At 46.7% G+C, this 25605-nt stretch overlaps 1 protein-coding gene across 2 annotated transcripts in view; it reads left to right on the top strand.

Moving 5' to 3' along the window:
- The window catches only part of LOC147703621 (zinc-binding protein A33-like), a 336075-nt gene that overhangs the window by 106819 nt on the left and 203651 nt on the right, over nucleotides 1-25605 (top strand). For both annotated transcript variants that reach the window (XM_086931961.1, XM_086931962.1), the window contains exon 3: nucleotides 7617-7712. In XM_086931961.1, coding sequence (XP_086788087.1) covers nucleotides 7617-7712 — 96 coding nt within the window. The remainder of the gene's footprint in view (nucleotides 1-7616; nucleotides 7713-25605) is intronic.

Below are 25605 nucleotides of genomic sequence, written 5' to 3'. Positions count from 1 at the left end.
ACTAGGCTAATGTAGGGAAAACGACAATGGGCCATGCTAGAAAAATGACAGTAAGAGATGTTAATTCTTATGGTTATCTTCAGTGTATCCCAGGAAGTGGAGGCCTTCTAGTTAGACTGACCAGATTTTCAGAACCAAAAACTGTGAGCCGTTAAAAATAGTAAAAGGACTATGGTGGCACTGGTCAGTGCAGTACCCACATTTAGTCCTATTTCTGTGTAAGTATATATCCATGTCGCATGAAATATTAATGGCTCCCTCTGCCATGGGCAGGTTTATCCTATCCTTGGGTGATAGGCCCCACATAGTTTGATTAATCCCTCACATAAAATCCTGCTATGCTACGTCAGTGAGGTTAGGCAACACAGCAGGAAACTCTTTAAACACACTTTGTTCCTGGTGTGATGATAGGGCTGTTGTGAAAGTGAGCTTTCACAGCATTGCAATAAATGTGCATGCTTGGTAGGCAATACGACACGCACTGGCGCTGAGTGAGCTGGCCGCCCCTCCCTGTCCCACAACTCTGTGCTGAGATTGCCTCTTCCGAGTGCATAAAATTTGACGTTGCCACCAACGCTTGAACCGCTGAGGGACGCTCTGTCACGTCAAGACGCGTAGCAACGGTAAGGGCTGCTTTCCTTGGTAGTACTGCCTCGCTGACCCAGACCAAGCTATCTCTCATGGCTCTGATTGCTGTGGGGTGCTGCTCCCCGGAGGTGCCCCGGCTGAGCCTTGGCTGCTTTGGATCCTCGTGGCTGCTCCAGGGCTCTGCTTAGTGAATTACCATGGGAATATCAGGACAGTCCTGCAGGATGCTTTAAAAAAAAAAAAAAAAAAGGTGGAAGTTGATGTGTTTTCTTTAGACTTCAAATCCCGAGCTAAAAGCTGTTAAGACCTTGAGGATTATTAGAGCGCTGTTAGACATAGGGTCTCTAGTTGGCAGAGGTAGGTACCTTTGTCCAAATAGGGACCCTTGCTTCTAATCAGGGTAAGGGGGATACACACCTAAAGTGACCCCTGCTCACCCCTTGGTAGCTTAGAGGTAATGCGTCAGTTCCTTATTGCGCGGGGAGTTGATGCATCTGTTTCTTACTGCGGAGCCCAAACAATGTGACAGTCTTTGGCGCCTCAGTGCAATGCCTTGATCCAGTAAGATGCGAGTCTTCGTGCAGCCCTGCAGCAGGCTTATGTTGGGATCAGTGCGGCGGCAATTTCTTGAGCTGCGGCAGGCGCTGCGACTGTTTCTCAGGTGATGCGTCGGAAAACCAGTGCGGATGAGACGCGCTTCTTCGGTGTTGCATCGATTTCCCAGCTCCCAGCAACAAACAGTCTCCAGAGGTCCTAAACAGCCACAGGGACCTCTTTGCAGGTTGGAATTCCAAGCTAGGGAATTCAGGGGAGCTGGTGCTGAAGTCTTTGTGTCCCTGAGACTTCAGAACAAGAGGCCAGCTCAGTTTCAACCCCTTGGAGATTTTCCTCTAGATCACAAAGCAAACAGCAAAGCCCTTTTCTCCTTTCCTTGGCTGCAAGTAGCCACTGCAGGCCAACCCCAGACAGCAAACTGCACAGGGGCAGTGTTCCTCCTCCACCAATCAGGCTCTTCTCCTTGGCAAAGGTTTCCTCTTGATTTCCCTGATGTGATCTAAAAGTCTGGCCCCCTCTTTTTATACACCAAAATCCTTTTGCTCTATGAAGGCAGAGAGTGTCTGTACCCAGCCAAAACCAGTTCTGTGGGGCACCCTTTGCAAGTGCACAACAACCTCCTTTGTCTGTGTGAACCCTGGCACAGCCCTATTCAGATGAAGGTTCTACTCCTCCCACCATTCCAAATGCAGATCAGGCCTTTTCAGCCCAGCCCTGATTTATCAGACTTCTGGAGCCACTATCCTCCTACCGCCCCTGTCATCCAAAAGCCAGACATGCAATACATAAACCTAGCAGATGCATGCTGGATGGTTAGGCAAGAAAATACCCACTTTCTAAAAGTGGTATTTTCAAATGCAGAATGTAAAAATCACCCTCACTAAAAGATGCACTTTAGCATTCTGAGTTAAACTTTATTTTCCTATCTTGTTCCCAGGCTCAATTATGTTTATAAGATGTTAGAAACTAACTGCCTATTCTGGTCTATGAGAACAGATAGCCTTGCAATAGTAAAAAAAACAAAGTTGGCAGTATTTCACTATCAGTACATGCTACACACATCAGGGCATGTCCTACCTTTCACATACAATGCATCCTGCCCACAGGGGTACCTTGGGCCTACCTTGGGGGTGACTAACATGTAGAAAAGGGAAGGTTAAGGGGCTGGCAAGTGTGTGCACTTGCCAAGTCAACATGGCTTTCCCGGACTGCACAAAGCTCTGCAATGGCGGCCTGAGTCACATTTTACAACCTGCTTCTGTGGGTGGCACAATCAGTGCTGCAAGCCCACCACCAGCATTAGATTTACAGGCCCTGGTCACACATAGTGCACTGTACTGGGGTCTGGCAAGTAAATGAAATGGACAATCATGGAAACACTGATCCATAACACAATTTACAAAAGAGAGCATATGCACTCTAGCACTGATCAGCAGTGGTAAAGTGCCCAGAGTCATAAAACCACCAACCGGTCAGAAAAAATACAGGAGGAAGGCAAAAAGTTCTGGGATGACCCTGCAAAAAGGGCCAAGTCCAACAAGCGCCCTGCAAGTTTTTTTTTGGTTCTGTTGGTATACTGTGCTCTCTATTAACTGAGCTTTATATCTATTGTCTGGGACTTGCTGTATCTATTTTTCTTGGGGTGGTCCACTACATAATTTTGGGGTGTAGAAATGCCGCATTCTAGGATTTTAGAGGGACAGCTGAACCTCTAGTCCGCGTTGAGTGGGATCACCAGGTTTCACTACAGATGCAGCCTCCCTATGGTTTTTCCCAGAAAAGCTTCCTGGGAGTGGGTCGCTGGGTGGATCCCCTACCAAGTCTACTCTAAGATTTAAGAGTGAATATCCCAACCTAACGCAATGGGAATTTCCAGCAAGATGATCAATACATATTCTACTGCAAGCCTCAAAATGAAAGCACGCTTTTCCCAAGTGAAATCTGCGGCAGCAAGGGAATACAGCAATCTAAAATCCCAGCATGGGTCTGCTGCAGTATGAAGCCCATTAAGTTCAGTGGAAGATATTGTGGACAGTGGAATCGAAGTTCGGACACTCAACAGGCGAGACCACAAGACCAACAAGGACAGGAGCCCAATCCGGTTCCACATGATGTGCCTTTAAACCCCTTCAGTGCGAAAAAGATGGCAGGGGATAATAGAGGCATGACCAAGCAAACTTACTGCAGGAAGGCAGTTCTTCTATAACAGCTGAAGGGATTGCGTGTTCAACCTCAGGGCAGGCGAAAGAGTATCCACTGTTCTTCAAACCTAAAGCTACTACAGCCACACTTTGGGGGGTCTCCCATTAACATGCAACCAGGTTTAGTCTCAGGACTTCAGTTATTCACTCCCAGCTCAGATCAGGTGGCCCTCTTGTTAGAAACCAGTACTAAGCAAGGTCCTTCACAACAAAATGCTCTCATCAATACGCAGCGGCTGCCTCAGCCTTCCATTACTGATGTAAGCAAGGATGTCACTCCACAAGAACAAAGCCAGGCTCATTCAGAAAGATCAGTCTAGATGCATCAAGGGGATGAGGCAGCTGTACAATGGGATATAAAAACCATGTTAAACCTCATCCTGGGTGAAATAAGAGACCTGAAATACAAGCAACCGAGATGGCTTCTCTGCATCATAGACTAGCGAAAATCGAGAACGCAGTGGCAAGCTTCCTGCTCAGGAGGAAGAGTCCAACATTTCACAGGTCAAAGATCCGATCAATAGAGTTCAGCAGCAAGTGGATTTAGTGCAGAAACAAGTCCTTGCTGGAGACTAAGATTGCATTGGAAAACCACTCGAGCTGTTCCAACCTTCGATTTGTAGAAGTACCAGAAGGCTGTGAAGAGACCCAAACTATGCAATGGGTCGAGACATTCAATCCAAACTTTGGGTTTTAGCGAAAGGGAAGTTTCACATGTTCACCAATCTCGAAGCTAAAAAAATACTGAAAAGAATGTCTACTTTGACAGTCATAAAGAAGAGCGAAATCAAGTATTAAGATCTGTCAGGGAGAGGGGGTTGGGGGATTTTCACCGCGGGTGCACCATCATGGCACCTAGCACATGTAGGTGCCAGTCGAGGGAGGCTGGACAGGGGTATTGTGGGCAATTCCCTTTCTCCCAGGGTGGGAGGGAAAGTGATGGGGGTTGGTGGTGGGTATGGCAGTCCTAATAAAAGAGTAGAAACCTAGATAAGAATGCAATAGCAGGGGATTTTTTTTAGATTTGAGGTTTTAACTTAAAACTTATTTGGGGAGATGGGGCTTGAAATGCATATTATATCCATAAATATTAATGGCGTATCCAATGAGCAGGAGTACGGCCGTCAAATTAGATGGGTAAATCTCTTTAACCACAGTCTTTTTCTTCAAGAAACTCCCTTAAAGACAAATACACCTAAGCTTTTCATTCCTAAATATTTTTTAAAGGTGTACTTTGTTTCTTCCGGATTGGCTAGAAGGGGCTTTTCTATCTATCTGAGACAGGGGACAGACTGGCATGTCACACAAGTACAGAGGGACATCCAGGATAGATAGATTTGGATTACAGTTGGGGTAAATGGCAATTTATTTAATTTTGTGAACTATTACACCCTGGTGGGGGATGACCGGGGGTCTACCATTAAGATTGAGTTGGCCAGAGAAAAACTGTTGGCCACATAATTTTCGGGAATGGATTTTAACTACATTCAGGACCCATCACAAGACACTTCGAATAAAACAAAAAAATCTGCTGAAGCCAACTACTAAAAAAATGACTAGATTTATTGATACAAGACCATCAGTTGACTGACCCATGGCGCAGAGTCTCTTCCACTTTTTATTCTCAACGGTTCCAATCAGCCTCTTGTATAAATTATTTCCTTGTGTCTACCACCCTAAGGTGCCTAAACTCTCAAATAATGGCTAATTTATTTTTCAGACCATTCACTGATTAGTCTGAAGATAGAAATGGAAGCTAGGCGAAGGGACAGGCCCAGGTGGCAGATGGACCACATCATGCTCTCTAATCAAGAATGGCTGTTAAATATGAAAAATTGGATAACCATTTTTTTTTCAGATCAATAAGGGCACTGCCACACCTTTTGCAGTCTGGAAGACTTCAAAAGCATCTATTTGTGACCAGATCATTACCTTTTATGATAGCCCAATCAAAAATGTGTGTGGCAAGCATAACTGTACTTCAACTATCAGTCGACACTGCCTTGCAGGCAATGTCCTTTTTCCTCTGGAGATTGCATGGTGGTTGACCTCGCAGTTGTCTGCAGCCCAACCGGAACTAAGATTTTTTTCATAATTGAAGAATTAAATAATTTGCTGACATTTCACCAGCTGATGCATGAAGAAAATCAGTTGCTGGGTACATTTTTGTCCTTGTCAACATGGATGAAGCAGAAGGCTGCATTTTACAGAAATAGAGGAACCAGCAACTGGGGTTTTGGTCTCCAAAAAGAAAAAAGGAGCATTTTATTTTAGCACTATATTAACCTCTATGCGACTAAATATATGGCTTTGAGGGAAGCGATATGACAGTATGTCTTGGAAATTAATTTGCAGCAGATGTCAAGATCCCAGGCAGAGGAAATGGTGGCTGATATCGCTACATTAGGAATCTGGGAGGCTTTAGCTTCAATGCCATCTGACAAGGCCAGTGGAAAAGGCTGCCTTCCAACTGAGTTCTACAAAGAGTTCATACCTTTTTCAGTAGAGCCTTTTAGTTTTGTAAAAGCAGGCAGTGAGGTTCCATCAATTTTTAAGGAATCACAGTAGTTAGCTTTGTTAAAAGGGGAAGAATCCCAGAGATATAAATTCTTACAGACCAATCAGTTTGCTAAGCTCTGATTATAACATGTTAATGAAAATCTGGACCAATCTGGCTGGTTGGCAAATGTCATCTAATACTGCTTTTTTAATACATGCATTAGATTTCCTCAACGTCAATCAGATTCTTGAATTTATAATGATGGTACATGCTGAGAGCTTTTGCCTTGGTCAATTGGTAGACCCTTTTGTATGGCATTAAGGTGGGTTTCCTAACTGCATTACTAGCATTCTATGAAATCTAGAGCAAGGAGTTCAGACTCAGTTTTTCGTGAATTCTAACTTAGCCAGAGTCGTAGATCTAAATTGTGGAAGTCCGAAGTGCTGTCCTTTCTTGCCTGTTTTATTTACTTTTTTATTGAAGCATTGGCAGCCAGGATTAGGGCAAATGTAGGTTTAGAAGACCCTATAGTGGGCACGACTAAATCAAAGCTGTTTGCGGACAATAATATTCTATACCTAAAGCTGCTAGAACAAAATCCAACATCTATGTCCGCTGAGTTTGCTCAATTTCAATCAATCGGAGGGTATAAAATTAATCGTAAGAAAACTGAAGTTTTGATATTGAACACCTCGATTAACATCCTTACCGCTACTCTTCAATGTCAAGCTCTATCCAACAATCCACTTCGATATCTCATAGTATACATAACTAATTCTTATGCAGGACTGTATAATGTAAATTGTTATCATGATGAAGAAAATTAGAGCTTTATTATATAGGTGGTCACTTCTGTCGCTCACCTTAATTGGTTGGGGTTCTCTAATTTAAATGTCAGTTTTACCCCTATTAATTTTTCTTTTTACCAACGTCCCGATAAAAGGAAATTCAGCATTATTTAAAGAATCTAAGCACCATTTTGCCAATTTTTTTTAAACAAAAGGGCACCCAGGGTTAAATATCCAGTACTTAAACTGGAAATTAATCGGGGGGGAGGGGCATAGCTCTGCTCCAGATCTGAACATATGTTCACATAATTGACCTCCAGGGATCCTTAGATTGCTTCTTTTTGGAGAAAACGGTAAAGGAAGCAGGGTCCCAGCTCTCAGTAGTTATAAAGATAGTAAAACTCCCACATTCACTTAATTTTGCAAAAAGTTCTAGGAGAGTCCTTGGAAAAACCAGGATGTCTGGTCACACCACTGCTGGGAGTTGTGGGAAACATTCCATTGGAGGTGTACCAAGAATATGAAGTACTTTAATTCAGGCATCCCTGTAATCTGGCACAGTTTGGAGTAGTGGTTGGATTGTCAGTCAAATCAGTGGCTAAGTTGAAGTGGGAGATGGCGTAAAGGAAGTCCAAAATGGACACTCTAATTGAGCAGCAGATCTGTTCATTCCACATACATGGAGCTTACGAAGTGGATAGTTGAAGGACTGTTATTATTGGAGCTGCACAAGATAATTCCGGGCACCTCAACATTTACCTAGAGGTGTGTTAGTGTCATTCAGTTAGATACAATAACTTTGTCCATATATTGAGCTGGATATTTTCACCAATACTGATCCCAGGGTCAACATTTGACAATTTTTATATTACTGTAGCTTCCTTGTTGCATAAATGATCTGTGGACTGTTTGTTGGAACAGTGTGTAACTGGAGCTATGTTGTGCCATAATTTCCTATTGTAAGTACTGTTTCATTCTTTTTAGGGCCTGCTGATGGCCACCATAACTCCACTATCGACCGCTATGCAGAAACTTGAGGATGTAGAAAGTAACTGCAAAAAGAGAATACGCCATTACAAGGTGAGTGGGTACTTCTCTTCTGTGTCGGGGTAAATGGCAGGAAGTACAGTTGAGGTTAGTATGTAATGTTTATCATGATCTAGACACAAAAGTACAACTGAAGTAAATGAGCTTCCACCATCCTTCATCTGCAGTTTCACGCATTTTCATCCTCGTCTAGAAGTTCCCCCAAATCCTCTTTTTAAAAATTTTTTTTTTTTTAAACACAAGAAGCTCATATTGGTTACACTGGAACAATAAATTTAGGTTGGTAGCAAGATGTTTGACAGGTTAGAATGGACTAACCCACATTTTATGGTTAAGTCGTTGCCGTACTAAATCTCAGAACACTGTTTACTTTCTCTGGTGACTAGACTGAACTGGTTTTGCAGACCCCCCGCCCCCTCCCTTTATTTTAGGACATTATCTCACTTTTCCTTGCAATATTTTTAGATATTTTTGTTTTTGCTACTGTTCTTTCTAATGTTTGGCACTATCTTTCTGTTCTGTCTGTGCACCTGCCCTTCTATGGTAGTCAGGAGGTTCTAGGGGAAAATGTCCAGGAAGGGTTTACATATGTGCGATCTGCCTTATGTCCTCTTCTACCACTGAGGAGCATGATACTTCTAAGACCGTGACTGGGGTGAGAAGACTTTTATATCAATGTAACTACAGTATGTCAGAATCGGACATTTGGCAGGAGATGTCCTGCTGTAGGATAGTGTCTGGCACTGAGCCCTATGTATAAACATCAAAGTAGGCACTGTTACTCGTATATGCTTTCTTTGCGGAAAACTGTAGAAGGGCGTTTTTCTTGTTCCTTCTCTACCCCGGAGAACTACATTGATTTTACCTCCCGTTACTGTGTTTTTGATTTCTGATCCTGCTCACAGTAGAGGTGTGTGATATTCTAGGATGTCAGTGCACTCGAAATTGATGCGGAGGTATACTTGGCTACCCATGTTATACCTCCTATCCTTGGTGTGGTCTTCCCTCAAACTTTTTGCTTTCTCCCCTCTGGTTTTCTGAATTTGTTTTTGTTGGTAATGGGACTCTGTCCAAACTTTCACTTCTAGCCAGTGCTAAAATAACTTTTCTCTCACTCCAAAATGGTAAAATTGGCTTACAAGAAAAATAAATGTGCCAATTGGGTGTATGTGCCAGGTACTACATGTATCCAGGACCTGTAAGGTAAATGCTACTTGTAGTCTTGCAGCACATACTGTGCCACCTAGTAGAGTAGTACTATAAAATTTCTCCGGCCTGGCGTAAACAGCATGTAGTGCAGTTATCAACTGCCAATTTGATCTAGCAATATAAACCTTTTTGCTTGACCCAACCATTTATTTTTAATATGTATGTCACTGCTAAAGTAGACCTTAAACAGCCCATAGGGAAGGGCGCATTGTATTTAGAAAGTGGGATGCATTTTTAAGCATAACCTGTCAAGATAGTAAACTAAATTCGTTATTCCCTATTCTAAGACCTGCTTTTACCATAGGATTGTTTTCGTTTACTTTATTACGTTTGATCAGTGCTATTTCATTTAGAACGGGTATAAATATGATGTTTGGCCCCAAAAGAATTGTAATTTATAATACTCCTTAATGGTAAAGGCGGATTTTAAGTCACAATTCTGAAAATACCACTTTTAGAAAGTTGGTAGTTTCTGGTCCTAACCATTTGTTGCCTCATGCCAGTGACCCTGCTGTTAGGCTTTGTGTATGCATCACAGACCACGAGACAAAAGGATTTAGTTGTGGGCAGGATGGATGGAGGCGGAGCTGTTCCCTGCCCCTCTTGGACTTCAATAGGGACTGCATCCAGCACACACAAATAAACTTAACTAGTCTTCTGTTACCATAGAGTTCTTGGAGCCTTGGGAGGGAGTGGAAGGGGGTACTTTCTAGACACGGATGTGGGGGAATCCTAGAAGTTTCCTCCATTTCAAAGGCTAGCACTAGTCATAAATATTAGACCCTCAGCAACTTCTCAGTACATTTGCGCACCTGCGGAGGACATCACAACTGCCTTGGATCCCCAGAGGCCTGCTTTAATGCTTGAACTCAGGACTAAAATAGTGACTCCAAGGGTAGGTTGTCTGCCCTCCCCTTCCCCCCCCCCCCCCCCCCCCTCAAACCCCTCCCCCATATTCCTGCAGGAGCAACAGGGACATAACAGACTCCAGGGACCTTAAGCCCTCCGCCTAGCCTCTGATGGAGTGACTCTTTACTCTGCAAGTGGTGCCCAATCAGTCCTGGACCTTTGGGAGTGTTGGTTTTATAAATGTGGTACTTTTGACTAACCCTAAAAGTTGGGGCCTAAATCCTTTTCACCAAAAAAAGGCATGGGAACTAACACAAGACAGGACCTACTTGCCTGCCGATCCACCTGAGGTCTATTGTTGCTCTGCCTGACTTTGCTGTAGCTCCTGCTAAGTTCTTTTCCACAGCAGCAAATCCTGTTCAGTTGGACCTATTGCCTATGGTATTTGGCATTGTGAGTCCTTCCTGGCTACTGCCTTCAGCTTTGTCCTGTTGGAGATTTTCCGCTTCCAAACAGGTGACTAAGACCGAATGTAGAAATCTTCACGTCAACCCTGTCCAAGGGGTCCCAGACAACACATCCTGCTCTACCACCACCAGCTGCCTAGCTCTGCTGTACTTCACCTTTCAGGAACATTTTGTTGATATTTCTTCCAAATCAGAAGGTAAGCCTAGACCCGGCCCAATCCATCTTGTGTAGGCATACCATTCTTTTTTCTCGTGGTTGGCCTTAACTTTTAACTTAGACCATGTCTTGTGTGACTATATTGCAGCAGTTAGCACTTTGATCTTTTAGGTGTTATTTTCACTTAAAACTTTAAAAAGACTCATAACTCTGAGATTTCTTTTTTGTGTGTCATTTTATGTATTTAATAATAGTCTAGTTTTGAAAATTGATGTGGGATTATTCTTGTGTTTTTACTTTATTACGGTTTGTGTGCTGCATAAATACTTTATGCAAAAACAGTTGATGGACAGAATGCAGAACAATGTCATACATTTCCCCCATTACAGAGATCTGAGCCTAAATCCATCGTTGTTTTGTACTCCGCACCCCCCCAGTTCAGACATGGCATATGCAAATCAGCCTTCACCCTGTGCCTCATGGGAACAGTCCAGCCCGAACTGCCAAACCATGTCTTCCCTGGACCAGAATCCAGCATCCTAGGACCGGTTTCTGGCTATCAGCCGTCATCAGCCAGGATAGCTTGACTCCAGTGGTGTGGAGAGCACGGAACTCACGTCTGAGCCTACCCGTCCCACTTAGGGTGACGAATGCAAAAACAGTGGAATGGCATGATGAGCAAAAAACAATGGATTTAGGCCCAGATCTCTGTACTGGGGTGAATGTATGACATTGTTCTGCATTCTGTCCATCAACTGTTTTTGCTTTTGTCACCCCGAGTGGGACGGGTATGCTCAGACGTGAGTCCCATGCTCTCCATGCCACTGTAATCAAGCTATCCTGGCTGATGAGGGCTGAAAGCCCGAAACCGGTCCTAGGAATGAATGAATGAATGAATTTGTTATTTGTACTGCGCTATATGGAACTTAACCCAATTAAGGGCATCAAGGCGCCTTAAGATGGAGAGGAAGCAAAGTCATACATTACCAGGTCAACGGTTCAAGAAGAATGAAACAGGGCTCAGAATGAATGGTCTAATACGCTAACGAGAACAGCCAAGTTTTAATGAGTTTACGAAAAACCGTTTTTGACGGCTGGTTGGCGATTTCTGGGGGGAGTGAATTCCAGAGTTTCGGCCCTAGTAGTGAAAAAGCTCTCCCACCCCATCTCGCTTTCCTGATTCTGGGAACCGTCAGCAGATTTTTAGAAGATGATCTAAGGGATCTACTGGGGGCATAAGGTGCAACTCTTCTCGCCGTTGCAGAGGAGCGTCTAGGTAGGTTGAGAACCAACCTGGCCGCCGCGTTCTGTGTCACTTGAAGTCGTTGGATCGCTTTCTTATTGATGCCCCCATAGAGGGCGTTGCAGTAGTCGATCCTGGACAGCACCAGGGCGACCGTCGACTGCTTACGGGCCTCAAGGGACAGAAAGGGAGCTTTCTTTTTTAAGGTCCGGATGATGGAACAGCAGGTGCCAGTGGTTCTGTTCACCTGAAGGTCGAAAGACAGTGTTGAATCCATAATTACTCCCAGATTTCTGGCAGATTTTGCTGGGAGAGGGCATTCGCCCAAGGAGGTAGGCCACCATTCCTCATTCCACTGGTCCCGACTGCCTCCAAAGACCAGTACCTCCGTTTTGTCCCTGTTAAGCTTGAGGTAATTCCTGATTATCCAGGAGGATACTGCCTCCATGCAAAGTTTGAATTTTGCTGCGTCGTCTTGTCCAGATTTATTTATTGTCATTTCTAAAGCGCGGCGAATACCCGTAGGCGTCTCAGCGCTGGCTGAGGGCGTAGGTCAACATCCAGGAGAACCAACGGAACCTTCCTAACTATTGGTCAAACAACCACGTCTTGAGTTGTTTACGGAATATTAGCAGGGATGGACTAGTCTTGATGTAAGAGGGTAGAGAGTTCCAGAGTTTTTGGGCGGCAACCAGAAAGCGTCTGTCGCCCCAGGTGACTGTTCTAGTGCGTGGTACTACTAGATGATTGTGATGGGTGGAGCGGAGAGCACGAGTTGGTATGTAACGTACAAGATTATGTTTAAGAAAGTGGGGGCCTTGATTGTTAAGTGCCTTGTAGACAATACACAGCGATTTAAACTTAATTCGACTGCGTATCGGGAGCCAATGAAGTTTCCTGATGGTGTTGGAGACAGGTGCAAATTTGGGGAGTCCCGAGAGCAGCCGGGCTGCTGCGTTTTGAATTGACTGCATCTTGTTTGTCACTCGATTTTGGGCATGTAGGAAGAGGACGTTGCAATAATCCAAGGCGGACAACACCAATGAACTGATCAAAGTTTTCCTGACTGAATCCGGTAGAAAAGGTAGGATTTTCCTTATCATTTTCAGTTTCATGTGGGCCGTGGCTGCAATTTTGTTAGCATGCGCCATGAAGTTAAGACCCACATCGAAAGTGACGCCAAGATTCCTGACTTTAAGAGCTGGGCTAGGAGGCGTTCCGAAGGATGTAGGCCACCAAACTGATGACCAGCCAGGAGAAAGGTGACCAAAAATGACCACTTCGGTCTTTTCTGAATTAAGCTTCAGACAATTGGTGGCCATCCAGTCACCTATGGCCACCATCCCTCTTGTGAAGCGGGAGGCCACCTCATCACCATCCCCCTTGATGGCCAATACCAATTGGGTGTCATCGGCATAGGAGGTTAGGCTCATCCCAAATGCTTTGATGACAATAGCAAGGTCCGACACATAGATATTAAACAGTGTCGGACTTAGGGATGAGCCTTGCGGAACCCCACACGGAAGCGACACCTTAGAGGATTGGTATGGTCCTAAGGATACCGCCTGCGTTCTATTAGCCAGAAATGACACAAGTAGATCCAGCGCCGTTTTCTGGACCCCCATCCGTCCGACACGGTCGGCCAAGATCTTGTGGTCGACCGTGTCGAAAGGCCGCCGAGAGGTCCAGCATGACCAGAACTGCTGTCCCTCCCTGATCCCGTTTGGCTCTGATGTCATCAGCCGCTTTCAGGAGGGCGGTTTCCGTGCCATGGCATTTGCGGAATCCGAACTGGGTGTTATCGAGCAGCTGATATTGCTCTACAAAGTCCGACAGCTGCTGATTCATGGCTTTTTCTACGACTTTGGCCAAAAATGGGAGACTGGCAATTGGCCTGTAGTTTTTTAGGTCGTCTTTATTAAGGCTGGCTTTTTTTAATAAAAGTTTTACCAGCGTATGATTGGGATGAGGAGACAATAATTTGTGTATCGTCAGCGTACGATAACACTTGGAACCCAAAAGTTCTAATGAGTCTGGCCAGGGGGGGTCACATAAATGTTGAATAGTACAGGGCTCAACGCCGGCCCTGTGGGACCCCACACTGCACCGCTTGAGGAGGTGATAGGTAGTCGCCGAGCTTCACTTGTTGTTGTCTTTGGTGCAGAAAGGAGGATAATAGGCCCAGGGCACTTCCTCCGACCCCTATCTCCCTCAGTCTTTCGACCAGAATCGAGGGGGACAGGGTATCAAAGGCTGCTGTTAAGTCCAACAAGACCAGGAAAATGGTCCGGCCTTTGTGCACCTCCAATCTGATCTTGTCCACTACGACCGCAAGAGCGGTCTCCGTGCTGTGGGCAGCTCGAAATCCATGTTGAGAGAAATCTAGGCAGTTCTCTTTCTCCAGGAATACTGTCAAATGACGGTTTAGGTGGGCTTCGAGTATTTTAGCGGGTGCCGGGAGCAGAGATATCGGGCGGAAATGTTTAAAAACCTCCGGGTTCTGTGATGCCTTCTTTAGCAGAGGTTTAACAACCGCACGTTTCCAGATTTGCGGGAAGATTCCTTCCGAGATTGCTCCATTTAGAATCTCCAGGAGAGGAGGTAAGAGAGTGTTTCTGCATGCCTTTAAGATCTTTAAAGACATGGGTCCAGGGGGGAGCAAGATTTAATAGAATCAAGAATCCGGTTGAGTTCCTCCAATGAAAATTCTGGGAATTCAAGAAGGTGGGGAATGGGAATACTCATTTCAACAGGATTCGTATTTGGCGGCTGGCTTGCTGGCTTCATAGAATTATTGTTCAATTTCTGATTAAGGGTTTCAAGGGAAGAGTGGATGTCTGCAATTTTGGTAGAAAAGAAGTCTGCTATGTTATTACATAGCAGCTGGGTGTCTGTCACAGGGTTAGCAGAGCTGGGGATGGTCAGAGAATTGATAATTTTGAACAGTTCCCTTGATGATTTTAGTTCAGAGGTCATGTTGTTAAAATGGGTTCTTTTCTCCTCTGTAATGGCTATTTTATATTCTTTCAAAGCAAGTTTGTGTTGGACTTTCTCCTGTGCTTTGGGGTTGGCCATCCAGGCCCTTTCCTTTTGCCTGCAGATCTGTCTCAGTACCCAGAGTCGCTCTGTGTACCATGGGGCTGAGGGAGTCTTTCTGGCAGAGTATTGTTTTTTGATAGGTGCTAGAATGTCCATTGCCCTTCCGATGCTATTTGACCAGTTCATAGCCTCCTTATTCAGGTCGGATCTTAAAGAGGAGGTAGCGCTATGTATCAAGGGGGCTAAGGTGTCATTATTTATGTTTCTGAAATTTCTTCTAGTTCCCCAGGAGTTTCCTTCGATTGGGGATACCATGGGCACTGTTAAGTTGAAAGGCACAGCTGAATGGTCTGACCAGGTGAGCGGGATCGGGGCTCCTATGCTCAGTCGGTCATCATTGGTGAAAATGCCATCTAGTGTGTGGCCTGGCCTGCAAGATGAGTGGCGCTCGAAACTTACTGAGTAAACCCGTAAGCCTTCATGGCTTCCAGCAGGATGCTTGTTTCCAGTCCAGGGAGGACCTGCCTTAGCATTTCGGGCTGGACTGTTCCTATGGGACACAGGGTCAAGAACGAATGAATGAATGAACAGAATCTTATAAAGCGTAACTTAGCCCAATGGCATCAAGGCGCTGAAGCAGGTCATCCAACACACAGTCAGAAGAATCGGCTTTACAAGTACGCTTCAGAGAAAAGCCAGGTTTTTAAGGCCTTCCGGAACAGAGAGAGAGGGTTGCCCTATAAGCTCAGGGGGAAGAGAGTTCCACAATCTTGGCGCCACAGAGGAAAACGCTCTACCTCCCCATTTTGCTCTTACAAACCTGGGGACCTCAAAGTTCTTATCTGAGGAGCGAAGGGATCTACTGGGTTATACAGATGTACAAGTGACTTGATCCCCTCTGGACCAGTACCATAAAAAGCTCCATGAGTTAGACAAAGGATTTTAAAAATGATCCTATAATGTATGGGAAGCCAGTGTAAATTTTCCCACGCTGCCAAGGCTGAGGCACATCTAGGGAGGTTCAGAACAATTTCGCCGCAGCATTCTGGACCATTTGAAGACGATGGATCAGGCTCTTGTTAATGACCAGATAAAGGGCATTACAATAGTCTAATCTGGAAGAGACTAATGCCACCGTAGCATGTTTCTGAGCAGCAGGGGAAAGATAATGAGCGATCTTTCTAGGAACCCTAATAATGCCACACGAGGTGGAGACAGTCCTATTGACCTGACTGTCAAAGGAAAGGCAGTGTCCATTAGCACCCCTAAGTTCTTGCCGTAATGGCGAAGGTGGGGGCATTCCCCAAGTGAGGGTGGCCACCAGTCCCTTGACCAGATATCTTAATTGCCCCCAAAGATTAAAACCTCACCATCCACTAAGAGACAGCCTCCATACATCTCCTAAAATTCTGAGCAGAATCCTTCACTGAATGAGTGAGAGAGATAATTATTTGGGTGTCGTCAGCGTAAGACAGCACCTCCAGCCCAAATGATCTAACCTCCCTGGCAAGGGGGGCCCACATAGATGTTAAACAATGTAGGGCTCAATGAAGAGCCCTGAGTGACCCCACAGTGCACAGTCTTAGGGGCAAACAGAAACTGGCCCAGTTTCACTCTCTGTTCCCTTTCGTTAAGAAAGGAAGCAAGAAAACTCAGGGCAGGGCCTCCGACCCCTATCTCCCTAAGACGTGACACCAATATAGATGGGGACAGTGTCGAAGGCCGCTGTAAGGTCCAACAGGACCAAAATGGTGGTATGGCCCTTGTCAACCTGAGAGCGAATATTATTAACAGCAGTGAGAGCAGTTTCAGTGCTGTGAAATCTCCTGAACCCATGTTGGGAGGCATCCAAATGGGCGAAATCCCTGAGATAAGTACTAAGATGAAGATTGAGATGGGACTCCAACATCTTTGCGGGGGCGGGAAGTAGAGAGATGGGGCGAACATTTTTCACTACCCCTGGGTCCAAAGCAGGTTTCTTCAAAAGTGGTTTTACAACAGCCGTCTTCCATAGGGAGGGAAAAACTCCCTCCAAGATGTCACGGTTCATAACCTTCATAAAAGGTGGAATAACCACTTCCGACAGGCTTTCAGTACTTTGAGCGGGCAAGAATCTAAGGGAGAGCCAGACCTAATATTGTCAAGAAGCTGCGTCATCGTCTCAGATGATAAAAGAGGAAAAGACAGAAGACTTGGGAGCTGCTCACCAGGCAAACTCACGACCTCAAAAGAGGCCGGAGGATTAGGAGGTCCCATACAGGAGTTTAAAGATTCGAGCGTGCCATAAATATCCAAGATCTTTGTGTGAAAAAAGGCAGAGATGATATCGCACATTTCTTGAGATTCCACTATTGAATCTACTACCTGGGGAGAAGATAAAGAATCTATGACCTTAAAGAGATCTCTAGGAGAGTTAAGTAAGGCAGTAACTTTAGAAAAGTAAGCTCTCTTTTCCTCCACGATGGCTAGCTTGTATTCCTTTAGGCAGAGTTTATGTTGTTCCTTCTCCAAGGGATCAAGATTGACTCGCCAAAGCCTCTCCTGTTTTTGGCACCCTTGTCTTAGTTGTCTAAGTCTATCTGAATACCAAGGAGCCGAGGGGCTCTTCCTTGCTGAATAATGCTGTTAAGGAGGGGCCAGGTTATCCATAGCTCCTGAAAGAGCATATGCGAGTTCACGAGCAGCAGAATTAACATCCTGCAAGTCAACAGACGCCAACTCATTCAGATAGGGAGAGAGTACGTCAGTATTAATGAATTTAAAATTCCTTCTGACTTCCTGCTTCTTACAGTCTGACCAGGGAAAAACTGCTTCCTGAAAGTACAGGTCCAGCGGTACAGCAAAGTGGTCAGACCATGCTAAAGGGACCGGAGGTCCCACCCTCCGCCTAGGGTCATTAGAAAAGACTCCATTGAGGGTATGTCCTGCCAGATGGGTAGGGCCTACCTCCAACTGAGCCAGACCACAAGAGTCCAGAGTTTCCAGGAGAGCCTGAGTATCTCTAGATCCTGTATTCTCCAAATGGAAATTAAAATCACCAAGAAGGGTAATATTGGGTTTCTCAATAAACGGCTCTAACAATTTGACAATGTCCTGACTGAAATAGGAACTAGGCCCAGGTTGTCTATTAAACAAAAGGGCGGAAAAGGAGACCAAAGGACAGGAATTAATTGAAAAATAAAAGGCCTGGAAAAGATCTGAGGGAGTAGACAAACTCAGTGCGACAGATAAGAGCGTCCTTATACAGGATTCCCACTCGGCGACGAACTCTGTCCATCCTAGACCGCGCATAGCCGGTAGGGATGGCATCTACCAGAGCAGGTCCCGAGGCATCCGTTGCCCAGGTCTCTGTGATAAACACCCAAGTCTGGTTCCTGGCTGAAACAAAGTCTCTAAATGCAATATTATTTTTTACTAGCGACCTAGCATTAATAAGAAACCCCTTTTCAACAGTCGGACTAGAGGCGGGCTTACACACAGTAGGATCAGACCGTGACTTCCATACATTCCCCTTTCTAAAATCACAGCAATGGCACCCACCAAACATTCTATCTAAAAAAAGCCTTCGGGTCAATGGTTTGGTGGCAGGACTTAGTTGTGGGCCTAAGTTCAAACAAGAGCCTTCTTTCATAGCAACGCCTTACTTGTAAACATGTGGCTGGTAGAGCAGCCTCCCTGGCGCGATCTTGGCACAGATGGGCTTGCCTTTGGCGCGTGTCCGCTACGCGTGGAGCAAGTCATACGATTTAAGTAGAGAGGCACCGGGACGCTGATCCAACGCGTGACCCTCGCTCTCCAATCAGGGAAGAGCTACAATCTGTGCCTGCACCCTCCACGACAAACGGGAAAACCCGTGGTGGAACGGGGCGCTGGCGAGACGCCTGACTAGAGGAGGGAGCAGAGAATAAGGTAGGCAGTCAAAGCCGGAATAAACACAGTAAAAAGTTTTAAATGTTAAAAACACAGCGCAATGTAGGACACAGCCAACAGCAACTAAAATGCATCAGAACCGCTGATTTGCATATGGCTGGGTTAAAACTGGAATGGCATGGTGAGCAAAAAACGATGGATTTAGGCCCAGATCTCTGTACTGGGGTGAATGTATGACATTGTTCTGCATTCTGTCCATCAACTGTTGTTTTTGCTTTTGTCACCCCGATTGGGACGGGTATGTGTAGACGTGAGTCCCGTGCTCTCCATGCCACTGGAATCAAGCTATCCTGGCTGATGAGGGCTGAAAGCCCGAAACCGGTCCTAGGATGCTTGTTTCCAGTCCAGGGATGACCTGCCTTAGCATTTCGGGCTGGACTGTTCCCATGGGGCCCAGGGTCAAGACTGATTTGCATATGGCTGGGTTAAAACTGGAATGGCATGGTGAGCAAAAAACGATGGATTTAGGCCCAGATCTCTGTACTGGGGTGAATGTATGACAGTGATCTGCATTCTGTCCATCAACTGTTGTTTTTGCATAAATACTTTAGACATTGCCTCGAAGTAAAGCCTGACTGCTTTTGTGCCCAGCTACCAGAGCATTAAGCACAGGTTAAATTATTGACTTTTGTGGTTCACCCTGACTTGGATTGTGGTTGTTGCTCTAAGGATTTTCAACACCTTTCAACCAATAACCCAATTTCTTATTTATTTATTTGTTTATTTTTTAAAACCTTTATTGATGAACATTAAGATACAATAGCAGTCATACGGCCACATCGGGTCGACTGACAACATTTCCAATAATCATATCAGGATGGATGAATACACAGCCCTTCAGCCGACAACCCTAGGGCCCGGCGGCAATTAAACAATCATGTGTCGTACATTACGTCACAAGAGGAATAAGGTTTTTGTTTTGTGTTTTTTGGAAAGAACCAACCAACCAAAAAGTAAAGAAATTAACTGCAGAGGTTAAACGGAAAGCAGAGACATAAGTGATCCCTCTGGGGTGGGAGTACCGCATCCACAACTGTTACATAATCTATAGGAAGAGCAGACGGGAGGGGGAAGGGGGGGAAAGAGAGATGGCCAGTAATACATAGACAAAATCGAAACTAGAAGGAACATCACGCTAAGGGGAGTGTAACACCTCCGGCGGAGGCTCAAATGGGGGGGGTACAAATTTCACCACGATATTGGTTCCATTGGTTCCACACCCTCCCCCATTTCTTGGGCCTGCCCCGAGCAATGTAGACAGTTTTTTCACGAAACATGCACCAGTCCATGTTTCTAGACCAGGCCGACAGACTGGGTGCCCTTGACGATCCCCACAGGGTGCCCTTGACGATCCCCACAATTGCGCAATGTCACGCTTAGCGATCATATTACCCAAGGTGGCCCACTGCGTCTGCGCCACATTATAATCATTGGGCTCCCACACATTCAATCGACACCTTCGGGCCTCAGGCAAAAGCGAAATACCCGTCACCTCAGTCATAACACCATGCACACGATTCCAAAAGGACGCTACTGCCGGACATTCCCACAAAATATGAAGGAGTGTACCCACCATACCACATCCGCGCTTACACAAATCGCTCGAGACATACCCCATAAGCAACAAGCGAGGACCCGTCATGTACACTCGTGTAGGATTTTTAACTGCACCAATCTCAGACGGGACGAGATCGCTACCTCCTTCGGGGAGGATATCGCCGCCTGCCAGTCCTCATCATCAAGTTCCAGTCCCTCGCCGGTCCAGGCCGTACGGAGCTGTAGAAGGTCTGCTCGGTCGTTAATCAGCTTTTTATATGTAAGAGAGATCGTACTGTCCTGGACATGTCATTGAGTACTCTATCCTCCAGGGGTGAGGATTCTGGAACAAAGCTGCCAGCCGGAAAAACAGAGGAAAGGGCGTGTCGGACCTGTAGGTACCGAAAGTATTCCCGATTACTAAGTTTGAATTCTAATTGCAACTCTTCAAAATACTTTATCCTGTCTTTCTGCCAAAGGTCTCCCACCTTACTAATCCCAATAAGGTCCCATTGTACGAAACCTTTGGTAGTCCACAAATTGCCCAACCTTCCGCTGCGTAGAGTGGAGTCGCTCGAGTGAGAGTGTCTGACCGGCCCATAGCAGCATTCGTGTTATACCAGACCCGCACCGCAACTTTGGTAGGCCCTGTCAGTGCCACATCGGCCTGTCTGGAATAAAGCGCCCTGTTATAGTCACCGCCCGGCAGCAGCCATTTATCCATAGCAAAAGTCGGGTTAGAAGCTGGACCATACATCGCATGATTAACCGAGCTCAGTTGTGAGGCCCAGTAATATCGTCGTGTATCCGGCAACGCAATACCGCCGTCATACCAAGGCAACGTAAGCTTAGCCAAGGCAATCCGGGGACGTCCGGCCCACAGAAGCTTCCTTTGTAGGGACTCGATCTCGTGGAAGTAGTTGGAAGGCACTAGATCCAGTGTATTCTGAAGCTCATACAAAAATCTGGGAAGGTACATCATTTTGAATAAGGCTGCCCTGCCCACCAGGGACAGCGGCAGTTTGCTCCAGGCTTTCACATCTGCCTTTAAGCGAATAAGCGGGGGGAGTAAGTTGCGCTGATACCTGACGGCCGAATCACGCAAAATATAGATACCCAAATATTTAAACCCGGTGGACAAAATTTGTATTGAACAGTTGCGCGGTACGAGCGGAGTATCGTCTGTGAGCGAACACACACAAGACTTACCCCAGTTGATGATCAGTCCAGAGTTCTTCCCAAAGGAATTAAGGACGTCGAACAATACCCCCAGAGATTTCCGAGGGGAGGTGAGGTAAAGAAGAATGTTGTCCGCATAAAGTGAAATACGATCTTCAAAACCGGGGGCCCACCTGATGCCTTTGAGGGACGGCTCCCATCGCAAACAAGCGGCTAAGGGCTCCAGAGCCAAGGCAAAAAGCAGCGGGGAAAGAGGGCATCCTTGCCGCGTACCCCTCCCCAGTACAAAGGGAGACGACACTCGACCGTTAACGACCACCTGGGCCAGGGGCTCCTCATAAAGTAGTCGGACCCACCAGATGAACACCGGTCCGAAGCCAAAGTTTGCCAGAGCCGCCCATAGATATGGCCATTCCATTGTGTCAAATGCCATAGTGACATCTAAAGAAACCAAAATAGCCGGCTCACGCAACGTCTCCGCCCTCGCCAGCACGCCATGAAGACGGCGTAAATTCAGCGCGGTATTACGAGCTGGAATAAAGCCAGACTGGTCCGGGTGCACCAAATCTCCAATCACTTTAATCAGACGGTTAGCTAATATTTTTGCCAAAACTTTAGGTTCCACATTCAGAAGTGAAATAGGTCTATAGGAGGTACAGAATTCACTGGGTTTTCCCTCTTTAGGGATCACCTCTATAGACGCTAAGCGCTGGTCACGGGGAAGCGAACCCCGCTCCCTGGATTCCAAGACCATCGAGCGAAGATACAACACCATTTTGTTTGGACACAACTTGTACAGCTCGATGGGTATGCCGTTCGGGCCCGTGGCTTTTCCAGAGCGGATGGAGCGAATAGCGAGCGCTACTTCATCAATGGAAAAATCCGCCTCCATTAGCTCTCTGTCGGTCAGGCAAGGCAGAGCGATATCCCGAAGCAAAAGATGAGTCTTCCTCCGGCCGTCCGAGACCGGCGCGTACACCGTTCGAAAGTGACAAGCAAACTCCTCCACAATCTCCAGCGGATCCGTCACACGTACACCATCCACTCGCTCAACCACAGGCACCACATGATTCAATCTCTCCCTTTTGTCCAACCAAGCAATCAACTTCCCCGCCTTGTCGCCCACATCATACAGACGGCCCTGTTGTTGTTCTCGACTCATAGCTTTCGCGGCATTCGTGACCAAGGCTCTATAATCAGACTGCTTCAGTTGCAAAATATGCACTTTTTCAGGCGTGACCCCACATTCAAGATCCCTCTCCAAAGCCACTATATCAGACTCTAGCTGTTTAACCTCTCCATTGTGGCGCTTCTTAGAGCTAGCGACTAGCGACAGTGTCTGACCCCGTATTACAGTTTTGAAAGCCTCCCATAGGGACACAGACGAAGACACCGACCCCACATTGTCAGCAAAGTAGTGGTCTATAGCTTTAAGCACCCCAGCCCTGGTCCCTGGAACACAGAGATGCCTGGGATTAATTGGGGCGACCCATCCCCCTGAGTCTTAGTGGAGATCTATATGGATCCATAGCGGGGATTGATCCGATATGCCTCTAGGCAAATGTCGGGCCTCTCGCACCGTCTTGGCCTGGGCTGCGGGCACAAGAATATAATCAAGTCTGGCTAAGCTCCCATGGGCCCTGGAGTGGAAAGTATATTGAGCCTGCCCTGGGTGAAGCATCCGCCAACAGTCCACCATACCAAACGTTTCCAAAAAACCACTCAGGCAGCACTGTGATGGTGTAAGGGCCCTGGGAGGATGTCTATCTTCCAGGCCATCAACCACCGAATTAAAGTCGCCTCCAGCCACCAGAAGCCCATCAGAAAGCCTCAATACCAATTTCCCCAGATCGACAAATGTGGTGGCCTGTAGACCCGGGGGTACATATATCGAGAGGATGACAACTGTTCTCCCCTCCCACCTACCAACAATAGCTGCATACCTTCCCCTGTCATCCAGTATCGTTTCATCAATCTCCAAGGGAAGGGAACTGCGGATCATCAATCTCCAAGGGAAGGGAACTGCGGATCATAACACCAGCCCCTCTAGAGCCCGAAGTGAATCCAGAGTGTGCCACCAACCGGTATCCCCTCCGGTTCATTGCATGGAACGTGTTCCCCACCAGATGCGTTTCTTGCAATAATACAATGTCGGGAGAATGGCGCTTCACATATTGGAGTACAATACCCCGTTTTATTTTGTCAGCCGTTGACGTTCCAACTCAAGACTCTCAACCCCCTACCCCCCATCCCGAAAGTGAGTAGTCGGGTCCCCCAAACCCCATGAAGGAAACACAGTATAAGCCATACAACAATACGTAGCCTCAAGAACGGCGTAAACAAGAAAAAGAAAACCCCTCCCCCAGAATACCAGAACAACAAGCCTCCACCCTGCACCCCTGCGATAAAACCAAAAAACCACCCCATTCAGCAAGTGTGCCTGTCGCCCTACAACAGAAACTAAACTACAAGTAGAAAAGGAAATACCCCCACAGGAGGATGAGTCTCGAACTCCCCAAGGCTTGTCTCTAAGAATGTCATCGACCCAAAAAAGGATAACAGTCCACCGTAACACGATACGCTGGTAGCACGCACCAGTGCCCCCACTCCTCCTGGTCCCGTTGGCTGCCTTCAGCACCTCTGGATCGTTCTGCATTATCCCGTGGCGTAGACAATGTGTCCAACCAGTCACTGACCACCTCTAGCATATCAAAGAAGAGCACCCTCTCGTTATGTTCAATGCGCAATCGGGCGGGGAAAAGCATAGCATACTTCATGCCCAGGTCTCTTAATCTCCGCTTCACCCCAGAAAATCCCAGTCTCTGCATCTGCACCGGAGGGGTAAAATCAGGGTAAAGGTTGATAGACGCATTCTCGAACTTGGTTGGGCCGCTAGTCCTCGAAGCCTGCAAAATGGCGTCCCTATCCCTGTAGTTAAAGATCCGCGCAATGATGAGTCGCGGAGTAGCCCCCTGCTTGCGTCTGCCGCCCGGGACTCTGTGGGCGCGCTCTACCGCAAAAAGGTTACTCAGGCCTTTAGGGGTGAGATGGTTGATGATCAAATCTTCAATGAGTAGGTCCATCGATTGATCGGCTGAGGACTCCGGAACTCCGACTATGCGGACATTATTGCACCTTGCGCGATTTTCAAAATCCTCAAGCCGGCGGGCAAACTGGTCACTCTGTGTCCGAAGAGTCCGGATCTCAATCTGGAGCTCGGAGACATCTGTGGTGAGACTGGCTGTCTTGACATCCAACGACTTGACTCTCTCGTTAGTCTTGGCCAAGTCCGCCCTGATCAGGCCCACATCCACTGCCACCGTGTCGATCTTTGCTGCCAAGGTTTCGTATTGTTGGCCCATCGACGATTGTATGCTAGCGATGGCGCCCATCACAACTCGAAGAGTTGGCTCCTCTGACTCAGGGGGGCCACCACCAAGATCCTCCGGAGTTTTACCAGTCCCGCTGGGCGAGCCCTTATTGCGCGCAAATCTGTCCATAATGGTGGTCTGAGTCACGCCACCGCGAGTCACATTCTTGAGGGACCGCTTGTCACTATCCGAATTGGCCGCCATGGTGGGTTGCGCGCCCCTCTGGGGCTTTTGGGACCTGGTGTAAATGGCTCCCCACAAGGAAAAACCACAAGAGACTGAAATGCAGGGCGTCGGTGGGCATCAGTAAAGCGATTGCGCTCACAGGCCAGCTTGAACACTAGGCAGCCACCTCCAATCTTCGTAGCCAGTGAAAACGAAAACAAAAGTAGCCCCCATGTAGCCGTCCCCTACCACAGGCCGTTGTTGTTCAACTACTTTCGGGGTGCTCCGGATACCGTAGTCCCGAGATGAGCCACGGTGTAGGCCTCCAGGCTACAGGAAGGAGTAATTCAGGCGTCCGGCATCCGATTCAAATTCTGAGAAAAGCCTTTCAGATCAGGAGGGTCATAGCTATTAGAACCCGTCGTCCGAAACAGGATTTGCGCCAGGATAGACGGTGGAGGCGGCGAGGGTCTCGGGAGCTCACAGCTCACGCGACCATCTTGGATTCGCGCTAAGCTCCTCCTCCAACCCAATTTCTTAAATGCCTCATTTGCCGTAGATGGCTTTGACTTCAGTGAAGTTATCAGTCTGCGCCATCAACTTAGACTGAACACAAGGATACAGAGTCGTAAGTCTTTAAGGATTAAGGCATTTGTTTTTCTTTTCCAGAGCTATCCACTCCAGAGCTTGTGGCAATCTTGGCATCTGAGGCTTTTATTTGCACACTTATTGTGCTAGCTTTAACTCCTGACCTTACTAAGATGGAACAACCACTGCCTGA

The sequence above is a fragment of the Lissotriton vulgaris genome, chromosome 7 (genome assembly GCF_964263255.1).
Source record: "Lissotriton vulgaris chromosome 7, aLisVul1.2, whole genome shotgun sequence".
Lineage (NCBI taxonomy): Eukaryota > Metazoa > Chordata > Amphibia > Caudata > Salamandridae > Lissotriton > Lissotriton vulgaris.
Note: the sequence above shows the minus strand (reverse complement) of the source record. Positions and strands in the feature narration are given on the sequence as shown.